Source organism: Rousettus aegyptiacus, unplaced genomic scaffold (assembly GCF_014176215.1).
Source record: "Rousettus aegyptiacus isolate mRouAeg1 unplaced genomic scaffold, mRouAeg1.p scaffold_m13_p_11, whole genome shotgun sequence".
Classification (NCBI taxonomy): Eukaryota; Metazoa; Chordata; class Mammalia; order Chiroptera; family Pteropodidae; genus Rousettus; species Rousettus aegyptiacus.
The window spans coordinates 10,734,695-10,747,735 of NW_023416286.1; the positions used below are offsets into that span (position 1 = coordinate 10,734,695).

General features: G+C 37.8%; 1 protein-coding gene across 16 annotated transcripts in view; it reads left to right on the forward strand.

Moving 5' to 3' along the window:
- The window catches only part of NBEA (neurobeachin), a 611,133-nt gene that overhangs the window by 580,071 nt on the left and 18,021 nt on the right, over nucleotides 1-13,041 (forward strand). For 8 of the 16 annotated variants that reach the window (XM_036228296.1, XM_036228300.1, XM_036228291.1 and 5 more), the window contains 4 exons: nucleotides 6,588-6,650; nucleotides 6,970-7,059; nucleotides 9,697-9,889; nucleotides 11,527-11,598. In XM_036228296.1, coding sequence (XP_036084189.1) covers nucleotides 6,588-6,650; nucleotides 6,970-7,059; nucleotides 9,697-9,889; nucleotides 11,527-11,598 — 418 coding nt within the window. The remainder of the gene's footprint in view (nucleotides 1-6,587; nucleotides 6,651-6,969; nucleotides 7,060-9,696; nucleotides 9,890-11,526; nucleotides 11,599-13,041) is intronic. The other 8 variants (XM_036228298.1, XM_016151080.2, XM_016151077.2 and 5 more) reach the window with 3 other exon arrangements.

A 13,041-nucleotide genomic window follows, 5' to 3' on the forward strand; every position in this document is an offset into this window, starting at 1 on the left:
ATCCTCAATGAAAATGTCTTTCTTGGATATTATTATACTTTTGTCAGTCCTACCAAAAAATAAAGCAAAAGCTAACCATCATTTCTTTCATATATTAGACTTGAATACCAATCCTGTTTGTATCGTTCAGGATCACAGCACATTGGGATCGCCAAGGGATAATGAAGACTCTAAAGAAGTAGTTAATTTTCTTCCTTATAAGTGTTATGAATTCATTCACTCTAAAGGTGGCTAATAAGTACATGAAAAGATGCTCAGCATCTCTAATGATCAGAGAAATGCACATCAAAACCACAGTAAGATACCTCCTCACACCCATTAGGTTTGTTACTATCAAAGAAAAATTGGAAGTGTTAGCAAAGGTGTGGAGAAATTAGAACTCTTGTGCCCTATTAATGGGAATGTAAGTTGATCAGCCTCTCTGGAAGACAGTATGGAGCTTCCTCAAAAAATTAGAGCCACCATATGACCTACTTCTAGGTATATAGTCAAAAAAATTGAAAGCATTTTGAAGAAATATTTATACACCAATGTTCATAGCATTATTCACGCTAGCCAAGGGGTAGAAACAACTTGAGGGTCCATTAGTGGATAAATGGGTAAAGAAAATGTGGTATATTTATATAATGGAATATTATTCAGCCTCCAAAAAGAAAGACATACTGAAGCTACAATAAGGAAGAGACAGTGGATATTATGCTAAGTGAAATAAGCCAGTCACAAGACAAATACTACATAGTTCCACTTCTGTGAGGCACCTAGGGTAGTCAGAACCATAGAACGTAGAAAGGTAGTTTCAAGAAGTGAGGGAAAGGGAAATGGGATTGTTTAATGGATGCAGAATTTCACTTTTGCAAAATGAAGAGACCTGGAGATTGCCTGCACGACAGCGTGGAACTACATAACATCCCTGAACTTTACACTTAAAGATGGTTAAGATGGTGAATTTCATGTTATGTATATTTTACCACAATAAAAAAATTCTGAAGGATAATGGAGAGTATATTAATGGTCCTATCCACTGAGTACAGGACAGAATAAAGCGGACAAACAAAGGAACAAGAGCAGTCAAGGATTATCAACCTAGCAGCTTGAGGTTACAAAGGGAGGGAGCCAGTACTGGAATCTGGCCAGAGAAGTAGCCTGGGAAAAGTGGTCTTAGGTAGAGGAATACAACCCAGCCACTGAAAAAAAAAAAAATGGCAGGAGGAACCATATAATAAATATCTCAGCTTTCTGTCTCTTGTCCTGAGCCTTCCTCATTGGCTGAACCCTGTGGGAAGCCAGAGATCAAGTGAATCTAGTGGTACAGTCCCTGGAGAACAGTCACCCAGGGACAAGAATGGTCTAGCTCACCTCTGTGTTCCCCCCAAGTTAGTCACAGCTCTAGGATAAATTGACTTATTTAAGGCAGGCAGAGTAGGACAGCTATTACCTGCTACATTAAAATACATGCACTTGTCCTACCTGAGCTGAATTATACAGTAAGCCCTCACTTAATGTCTTCAATAGGTTCTCTGACTTTAAACGAAATACAAATTTTACCATAGGCTAATTGATATAAACTAGCGTTAAGTTCCTATGGGCTTGCATTGACCTAATTTGAGGGAAAAAATGTTCTGGACAGAGCATTTTCTATCCAGAAGATATGATGCTTTTATTTTTTTCATGGTTATTTGTTAAGTCCATTATGCAATATCATCATTATAATTCATCATTGCAAAGAGAAAGTAAGAGTCAGCAGAAGGATACATTTCCTCTTCTTTTTTTTTTTTTTTTTTTTTTTTAGGTCTATACTAAAAGAATAAAAGTAAGCCCTGAGGCAGGTAAATGAACAAATCAGAATTCTCTCCTTCAAATATTGTCTAACATAGTTACTACTAAAGCAAATGCAGTTCTTTTTCAGTTGAGTCACCAAATATTTGCTTAAATATTCTAATAATTTTGCTAGTACAGAATAGACTTAGTCGTAATGCAACTGATTGTTAAAACAAAAGGAATCACGTTTGTTTTTCTATTTTGTAGTTTCTATGAAAAACTAGAAGCAGTTGAATATAAATTAGCACTTTAATTTTTTATATAGTTTAATGTTTATAAAGCGAGAAGAAATAAAGTGCAGATATTATTTGCTTGATTTATTTTGCTCCTGTTTTTCCAGCATTAAAAAGTAATGCTTTATATGATCTTGTTTGATTACTACAATAAACAGAAGCAAAAGCTTATCTGGTAAAATACAGTCTGCCATTAAGTATTCTTTTATCTTGCAGACTTCTCAAAATACCATCTTTTTGTTGTTGTTCTTCTTTACTCTTTGGTACAGAATTGGTAGATTTGGAGATAGAACAGAAAGATGATGTAAATCGCATATATATTTTTAGTTGTATGTCAAAGTTGCATTTTCTGGTAAAAAAAAATATCTACTTTCAAGCATTAAAACAAAGTCAATCGAAGTAACAGCTGTTCAGTGAGATGAACACAATACAAAGGAATTTTTCGAAATTTCTGTGTTCCCAAGCCATCACTTTTACTATTTTTTTTCTTGAATTTTCTGACAAGTGTCAATAATTGACTGGTAATGTGAACATAATCTGATATTTTGCATCGTGGGTAATATAACCTGAAGTACTTTATAACATGTTGAATTTTTTATGAAATAAAAGGTTATATAGACCAAGGGAAATGGATGAGAGGTCATTTGACAGCCTGCAGTATTAGCTTTCTGTTGGTGTCTCTTTCTTGGCACTTTTAGACCTGATGGCATTTCATTGGAAAGACAATACTAAATCATATTTACCAAAAGGCTAGAAGTTGTAAAGGTTCTACAGGAGAAAAATGTATCTGTTTAAATTTACCTGCGTCATGGAAAAGACCAGATTAACCAAAGTTTTTATCTACCACATACCAGAGAAGGAATACAAGTAAATACAATGGGAGGGAGAAAGCACACTTGTTCTTTCTTTCTTTTAGAGTATTTTGAGTGTGTCATTAATGTGAGGATCATTCCAAACCAGGACTTACTGTTGCTGCATTACTTTTACCTTAGCCATGTGGTCTTTCGTGTGAACAGGGAGACATTTAATATACACACACACCACCTCTTCTGAGGGTTTAACCTCAGTTAGCTATCTTTAATTCATAGAGGACATAGAAGTTTTGGGGGAGGGAAGCCAAGAAGAAAAAAAAAATTAAGCAAGAGGTGCAGCAGCTTAAAGGAATAAGGCATACGTCACAGCCGTGACTGGCACACACGCCCCTTTTGGGCAAATTTGAAAAGACGCCCTGTTTAGGAGAATAAAGTAAAAAAGGTGTCCCTCCTTCTAGCAGCTGGGGTAGATTCTGTCCCTCATCTGCCCCCCACTGTCATATGTGGCATAAGTGACACAGTGGCCCTGACCTGTGCGGAAGATAAAACTAGAAAGAGCCTGTTGAAAATAAGTGAGAAAACAAAGAGAGGTGGACAGAGATGGGCGTGGTTCTGTAACCTGGTAGGCGGGTCCTGGAGAATTTTACAGAGACAGCCCAACAACACGAGGGAATGGGACAATCAGGAAGTAGGGAGGGGATAAAGGAGAAACTGTCCCTAAGAGGAGCTCCTCCTAACTGGGCCTGTATATTACTTACAAGCAGGCGAAACTGAGTTCTGTAATCTACTTGCGTCTGAAATCTGAAAATCACATATACTGTTCAAATTTACTTAATTTTTCCCCCTATGCATAACTTAGTTCACATTTTTCTTTGCTTATCTGTCTACTCCTGAAGAATCTCATATTTTAGGACAGCTCCCAAAGCGTTAAAAATATTCTTTTTTCTAATTCCATGACCTACCTAGTTCTTGACAGGTCTTAGCTGGGGAGAAAATAAGTGTTAAATACATGGTAACTGCTCAATATTCAACAAAATAATTTTTAGAAGCATAAGAATCCATACACCAATTAAAATATAAAAAATCCAATTTATCAGATGAAATTATCTGACCTATAAATCTTGGCTCAATTAGAAGCTATACTTGTGAGCTGAACCCAACCCATGGGGTGTCAGCGTGACATCTGGCTGAAGGTAACCTGTGCCATCCTGGCTGGAATATAACCTCCACAAGAGCAGGATCTCGACCTGTCTTGGTTGACGAGTATCACAAATATCTACAGTGCCACGTGGTACATAGTAGGTGCTCAGTAAATATGTGTTTCAGGAGTAATTAAAGCTAACGTTAAGTCTGACTCATGCAGAACAATATAGAGAGAAATGGAATATGTTGAGTATTTTAAAATACTATTTCTGATAATATAGAAAGGATCCCCTCATTGAGATTGATCCGTAAGTAGTTGCTTGAGTTTTTTTTCTTGATATAATTGGAGATTATTAATGGAAAAATTCTATATGGCAATACAAAAAGTCTTCATACTGTTGACTAGCTAGTTCCTCCACAACCTTCAGGACCTCCATTCGTGCCGTTTTTCTGGAAGTCCCTTTCCCAGCAGCCCTTCTGTCCCTCCCACTCCTCTCACCCTGAATCTGATAGAGACATCATCCTTCCGGGGTCCCTGACACTCTGGACTGTCCTGCCTTTCATGCACCCTGATGTCTTGGGACCGAGGACGCCCCAAGGGTGGTCTGCTGTCTGATTTCGTATCCCTCAGCGGGGAGTCGGCATCCACAGATCTTCGCTGTGTTCTTGTGCTACTGAATTGTAAGAGTGCAGAACTCTGAAGTTTGCTCCACTACTGTGCTTTCCTTTTTCTAGGTCGCCTTTCGGTTTTTGCACAAAGCCTCTTCCACCCCCCACCCCCCGCCACTGCCCCTCTCTGTATTCAGGAAGTATTTTTGGATTCTGTAGGACTAAATCACTGTCCAGCCCTGCAGCGGTCCACAGCGAACAGGCATATGTGAAGAACTGTGTTGGATTCCATGAGAAAGAGAAGAACGATGCGCTATGAGGCCAGAGGACATTTCTTATTCTTTAGGGAGTCCGGGAAGGAGTTAGAGCCTTCCCAAGGTCAGCCTGAGGGGGCATTTTCTCCTCCACCAGGAGGGGCTCTCAGAACAACTACCCCATCTCTGTCCCAGTCCAAAAAGGATCAGAGGCAGGACCCAGTGAAGAGAACTGTATAAAAGATTAATAAAATTTCAATCAGTTTCATAATATTGTCTAGTATAATTTTAACACCTCCCTTTCAGAAAAAATTTAAGTCGCACGAAGCACGTTTGCCGATTCAGCCCTCGTATGAACATTTAAATGCTGCCTACTATGTGCAAGGCACTGATGCAGAGATCTAGGTGTGTTTAATTTTACTACCCTGGTCCCCTTTCTGGAGGAGCAAAAACACAAGTGATAGTATCTACTGTTAGAGAGACTTTAGCTGTTTATAATACATTAAGCAAAGTAATGAACTTTTCTCACCAGGACAGCTTGAATGATAAAATTACTGTTTTGTTTTGTTTTGTTTTGTTTTGTTTTAAGAATTGTAAAGAGTTTGTTGTTAATAACGTGAACCTAGCCAGAAATGGTCTCTTCACCCCGTTATAATCATAATTCTTGCATTGAGGGGATGAAATACGATGTTATCTATGAGTACAATTTAAATAGTCACACTTTGCGTATGAGTGGACACTGTGAAAATAAATGTATACATTAAAATTAGACAGCACTTAAAGAGGTTTAATAATTCATCCTGTTGCCTCTCCAAATAGAACAAAAGCCCCATTTATGCAGTAGCTAAAATATGGCAGATAATGATGCATTCATATTTAATATTGTGAATAAATTTGAAAATTCACATATTCATTAACGTTTTCTCGAAATGCAGTCAAGGAGGACAGATTGTTAAATTTAAGTACTTTATACATGAGAACTGTAGACGATGATGCGATTAGTGGCAGGGCTGTGTTGAAAGCCATCTACCAACTTACCTGCTCTCCTAAGCACCCAGCAGTGAGTCTGGTATTTCATTTTTATATGCAACCAAATTACAAGCCATTTTAGGGGGAAAATTAGCATGGTAATAAAATAACAGTCATGGTAAATATTATGCTTCCCCTTGTTGACTTAAATTACATACTTATAATAGTTCAGAAAAAGATTTCTATTAGTTCAGCTTAATATATTGAAATATTTTGCCTGTGGAATTTATGAATAGAAGAAATGCTTAATTCTTTCCTAAGATTCTCTTTGACATACACAAAAAAAAAGGCATATTATACCATCCAGATAATTTGAGCTCTGAAGTTATTTGTATTCATTGGAAGCCATAAAATCTCATTATTTTTCATCAGCAATAATGGATATTGCATAGCTCAGTATGCCCAAATAATAACTTCCTCTTTGGGTTAGTTCTCTCTAAAATTTCAGAAAATTTTTGAGAGAAATGAATTCATACCTTAAAGTAATATTTCAAGATTCATCTTTAAAAAACGTAGAATGCTAAAATATATATATTTTTGTAGTGAAAGTTTTGCCATATTTAATCGTTATGCAGAAGTCTTGGTGTTCTTTCTATTGATTGTCTTCTGAATTGATTAGAACATGTGATATTCTGAATTTTATTTTGTGTCATTGGTGGACTCTGTGTCTCATTTTGTTTCCCATAAAGATCCCAGAAGCTTATTTCATTAGAGATCCCTATACGTTTCTTCTTACAGAGGACTTTGTTGAGGTATATGTGTTGCATTTAGTGTTACGTGAGCCCTTTTGGTCCTTAGCTGCATGCGTGTACTCACAGTTTAACATCACACTTAACCCCAGCTTCTACATAAAAATAGTGACTTGGTTAACAGAAGCACATTTCTAAGGAGATGCAAAGCTTGTCTACAAAATACTAACACTTGGACGATCCTGCACCCTGAGAGAAGAGCACCCCATGAATTCTCCGGACTTTTTTCATGGCTGACGGGATACACTTGCATTGTCAAAGAGTGTCTTGATCCCCCTTGCTGATGCGTATTTATTATGACAGTCACTCTCCTTCCCTGCAGGCCATGGAGGCGCAGATACAGAACTTTGGACAGACGCCATCTCAGTTGCTTATCGAGCCTCATCCGCCTCGGAGCTCTGCCATGCACCTGGTAGGACATGGCAGTTTGTTGAAATCTCATGCTTTTTGTACTTGGGTTGAGATCAAATGAAATAGTGATTTTAGCAGCATTTTAAACGCTTCTTGATTTTTTGGTTAACTCTTTATCTAGGCATATATCAATACCCTAAGGAGAAACAGAGAAGGGAGCACAGTTCTTCCCTTTAAGTCCTGCTGAAACTGGATTAATTTTGGATTCACAAAAATAGCCATTTTCTCTGACTATATCTGCCTCTCCTTAAGCTCATTTGTGTACATATAGGCTTACAGACATACACCTGCACCAAAATTAGAAAATTAGATTTATAAATTAGAATGAAAACTATATAAACACAACATATTGCCCAATTTAAACTTTTAGATGAGGCAAGGTGAGGGGAGCAGTTCATTTTAAGAAAAAGAAAGACATCTAAAGGTCATTTGTGGTCACTGCAAAGAGGCAGTTGTGCAGAGGGGTGAAGAACAAGGGCCCCAGAGCTGGACTTGGGTCAAACACCATCTCTGCCACTAACTAGTGAAAGACTTAGGCAAGGTATTTATATAACTTCTCCATTTACGGTTCAGCATCCCTGAGAATTTCATGACTCAATATGACCAGCACCTGGTGTGCAGTGAACTCCCAAGTAAATGTGAGCTAGTGGCATCGGTCAGCATTAGCTACTTATGCTACTTATACACTTTTACTCCCATTTGCAAGGGAAAAAGTAATATTCTTTTTACTTTAAATTTGAAAAGCCGATTTTTAAAACAAGGTAGTTCTTTCTCAGTTTATTAGCAAATAGCAAATATTTCTGTCTTTATCTACTTTGATAAACTTATGTAAAATTTATTTTTTAAAGGGTGAATTTTTACTAATTTTTTTCTCTAGTAAAAATGCTTTAAAGGTAAAAATGTGTACGCAAAAAAAGCATGATGAATTAAATAGCTCACCAGTTCTCGTAGACAGTTATCAAGGCAGCAAATACTGTAATTTTGGACAAAAGAGCTCTGGAATATGGTCTATAAATTATGTGTACAGAAATGTATAAGCTGTTATTTTGTGGTGAAAGGATTTTTGACACCTTTTATTTATTCTGTCACTTACTTGACAGATTTGCATTGAGCCCCTTCTGTGAGTCAGGCACGATGCTAAGCATTGGTGAAGCAGAGGCAAACACAAGTACCCTCAACGGATCAATAGTTAAACTTCTAGCGAAGCACGTAAATAAATGTGTTTGAAAACATTTTTTTCCTCTGCAGTTGTTCAACCAGTGTCAGTACCTCGGTTAGTTACTAATGAACCTTTTGATCGAATGCGTCCTCGTGTGACAAAGCAGAAGGGTTAGCACCAGGCACACCATCCTCACATGTCACACCCAGTCGCAGTGGAGACCTGGCCGTGGAGCTGTGGCGTCGGAGCCTCAAGCCTCGAGATGAAGGATTTTTAATAAACCGTCCAAGAGAGTATCTCTAACACTTTATTTTATGAAATGCCTTGGCAGAAGAGTTTTATTCCTGAGTTAGTTTTCTCTGTTTAATAATAATAATAATAATAATAATAATAATAATAATATTTATCCTGGAGAAATGCCCAGTCAGAATTCAATACATTCCTAGAGGAAATCGTTGGAGACTAAATTGGCATGGGACTGTTTATAAAAAAAATTTAAGCTTTCTAAGTTCACGTAGCAGAGAATTCATGTATGCAGCAGTTACAAAACATGAATGAGAACTACCTTGTGTTTTTTATCTGATAGTATTTATAGTGATTTAAAGTACTTAATAGTCATACTTATCATATCTGTTTTTTATCAAGTCATGTGTTAGATGTTTGAGAAACAAATAATTAAACAAACAAACAAATAAATAAACAAAAAAATCTAAACAAGCCCGATCCCATCTGATCTCAGAAGCTAAGCAGTGTTGGGCCTAGTTAGTACTTGCATGGGAGACCAGGTGCTGTAGGTGTTTAAAAAATAATAATTATAATAAGGGATTGTAAGCTGACAAGATCTTTGCAACCTGTGAGGTCAACCAAGGGTTGGTGACCAAGCCAATAGATAGATAGATAGATAGATAGATAGATAGATAGATAGATAGATAGATAGATGGATGATAGAATGGACGCAGGGTTAGCGGTCACAGTCCAGAGGAGGAAGGAGGCACAGCAGGAAAGTGTACGAAGCGCTGACATGGGGGACTATTATAGTCTCATTATGTAGACTGGAGCTGTGACCCCAGATCATGCAGGTAAATACAGAATGAAAGTATCCGTCAATTTACTCTATATTCCATGTAAATAGTATCGGTCACTGATTTGACTTATTTTCCCACCAAACTGATGTTTTAACTGCACTGAGATTTGTGCTGCATCATGCGGACGCATCCATAAGCCAACTTCTCGCACTGCCATCTGAAGATGCTTGAATGGAGGCTGATCCTTAATAAGTCAGAGTCCTCTACCAGTGACCACCCGGAATCCCTGCTCTTTTCTGTGCCGACCTCACAGCAGCAAAGTTCACTCACATTGCTCGGTTCTCTGTGTGCGCTCATGCCGACCTCATCTGTTTTAACCGCGTTCTCCCCAGAGCTTTCACTAACTGTGTTATCCCTCTGTTTTCTTCTGCTCCCTTCCCTTTCTATTCAACAGTGTTTCCTTCCACAGAGTCCACTCATGTTTAAAGATCAGATGCAGCAGGATGTGATCATGGTGCTGAAGTTCCCATCAAATTCTCCGGTAACGCACGTGGCAGCCAACACACTGCCCCACCTGACCATCCCTGCCGTGGTGACCGTGACCTGCAGCAGACTGTTTGCAGTGAATCGATGGCACAACACAGTAGGTAGGTGTGCCTGAGCAAGTCACTTACGAAAGGGCCCTTAAACGCTGCAGTTAACTTCAGTTAGGATGCGCCTACTGGGGACTAGCTCTGGTGCCAGCTTATCTACAAAGAGCAGCAGAGTAAATCATCACCAGACCCAACTCAATGACTCTTGAGTGTCCTAGTCACTGCTGCTCTATTAGTGCCTAAAAGAATATTTGGCTAATGGTTAAGTAGACAATAAATATTTGACAAATGGAAGCAGTTCTACAAATAAGTTAGGTCCTTCTGCCCTGCTCGACCATCGTCCTCCAGAAAAAAAAAAAAGAAAGAAAGAAAGAAAAAAAAAAAGCTGTTTTTTTCCATATTAAACAAGTGCATTTGAATCTGGATTTTCTGGATGATAGTCTAGCATCTCTTTCTTCTTGCACTTCATTAATTTCTTTAGCAAATATTTCAACAGCCACTGTGTGTCAGATAGCTCTGAGCACTGGGAGTATGGCAATGACCACGGCAAACATCATCTTTCTCCTTGTAGAGCTTAGAGTCCTTGAGAAAAGACAAGATTGAAATTATTCAGTGATTTCATGTGTTTTCTGCAAACGTATTCTTAAAAGTTCTATCCAGTACATCTTGAAGTGATATAATCCCGTCATAAAAATTAGATGTATCCATACTTATTTAACCAAGCCAGAAGTGGATATGACCAAATGAGTTAGTTGGCCCAGGTCACTGCTTGAATCTCCCTGGAAGGCCCAGGGCTCCCACTGCCTCAAGGACCAAGTGGATGAGCCATGGTAAATTAACCCGAGTCCTTCTGTTCTATTGGCTACTTCTTTGCTCTGAGAAACAGAACGTTGTATACCACAGCCAATCCTAAGAGTTTCTAAATACACCTATTGTATAGTTATGGTAGAACCATGAGGTAGAACCATGTCCATTCAATCAGAGCCGTGCAGCCAACATCTTAAAATAGATGACCGTTATTATTCACAGGAGTCAAGACTCTAGAAATGTTTTGCATTGAGAGAAAATTATAAAGGATTAAATTTCCCTTTAGAATTGTTAAAAAGTATTATATTTTATATAATTACATGTAAAAAATTATGACAAATGAATTCAGTCAAGCCCTAAACATTAATCCTCTGAAAGTATCTTTTACTGAGGTCACGATTCTAGGTATGGCTCAGTTTTATACCTTTAGTTGACTTATCACATATTGAAAGAAGGCTCACTTGGTTGGGAGCTCCATCTTCCCCTCTGCCTGGGCCCAGGCAAGCCTGTGCCCACACCCATCCCTGTTCGCAGCATGGCCTTTCCATAGATTTCAGGCTCATTGGTTGCCTGGCAACCTTAGTCTCTGTCGGGTTCAAAAATGTTATGATTTTCTATTTTATCCAGCTTTTTCTTGTTGTTAGGATATCGACATTCTTTCCAGCTTTTGCATTCTATATCCTAAGTGGAAACCAATAATCTCTGTTGTAATAATTTTTTACTTTCTACAAAGACATATAACATAACTGAATCATTCTTTCAATAATTTACCAAATAATTTTTAAACAAATATATACTTTGTATGATCATCATACAATACCGCTTATTAGGAAATTCCTTTCTGAGAATTTTATGGTGGTTTTCTCTTTTCATTTAATCTGTAGGCCTCAGAGGAGCACCAGGGTATTCCTTGGACCAAGCCCATCATCTTCCTATTGAAATGGATCCATTAATTGGTATGCAAACAACAAAATCACATTTTCACAGATGCCGACTATCCACAGCTCCCTGTGTGGTTATTTATCACAAATGATAGTTGAATAATACTTTTCCTGCCACAAAATTAATGTACAGATAATATCACTCACCATCAGGGAGCTGTGTAAAACATAACATGCCATCTAAGAACTTTTTGGTATCAAAGCGATTACTTGTGGCATTTTCTTCGTATTTTAAGAGATCGTTTAAGTTGTTTCTAAAAAGGCAGATATTTCCAGCTGTCGTTTCTTTCAGCCTAAACTACTCTTTAACAACCTTATATTATTTAATATATATAAAGACTCAAAAGGGATTATTAAAAAAAATGAATACTGAAGAACATCTTTTTTAGAATTCTTCGTTCAGTAAGGCTAAAACTTTTTTAAATTAAAGATTTTATATAAATTGCAAACTTATGAGCTATAACTCTGCAGCAGATATTATAAATATTTTTAAGTAACCACAAATGCATTTATTAGCCATATGATCTAGAACAAGCCCCTTTATCTTTCTAGACCTCAGCTTCATATCTGTGAGATGGTTTATAGTACTAATATTTGTTCTGCCTATTTCATAGGATCATATAGAGAACTAAATTAACAAAAAATGTTAAAAATTATATGGAGAATTATTAAGCCATCTACAAGATATGGTATTTTTTCTTAGGTTATTTCACCCTTTATCTTTGATAAAAGATAATATAAAATGAGAAGCAGCCTTTCAGTTACTTAGTTTTAGCCCCAACAAAATGCCATTTACATGTCTTTAGGAGAATATAGGGTTTAGGACTAGGAATATTTTTAGAGTCTAGCTCTTCCTCTGCCCCAGAGACGACAGTGTCGCATACAGATAGAGCGTGGCCATGGATAAATTAGTAGCTGTATTCTAATAAATAAAGAATCAATTATATCATTTTTAAGTGACTTAGGACCTTTGAGTTCCTCCTTTTTTTTTTTCTTTTTCTTTTTTTTTTTTTTTTTTTGCTACCTTGTTTGTATGGATTTTTATTGTTCACCTTCTCTCATTATCATTATAGTGTTAGTAGGTCTCACAAATAGTACCTCTCAGATTTAATTGGTGTTAGAGAGCGATGCTGATCATCCACATCTGTGTTTTCTGTTAAGAATTCAGCCTCGGGATTTAGCCTGAAAGGATGGCGTAGAGCAGGGGACAGGCTGGCATGCAGACAGGCACTGGGGAAATCAGACGCTGCCTCTGAGCTCCCGTCTTTATTCTCATCCAATCCCAGTGCTATCCGCCGATTCTTTGCCTGTCTCTGTACTCCCCGGTCCCTCGCCCGTCTTTCTCATTCCTCTCCTCCCCTGCCAGCTCCTTCTGGAAAGGTCTTCCGTTCGTTGACAATCCAGGTCCTCAAAGCTGCTGACCTAAAGCTCCCTGAGGGACCCCTCACGTAACAGCAT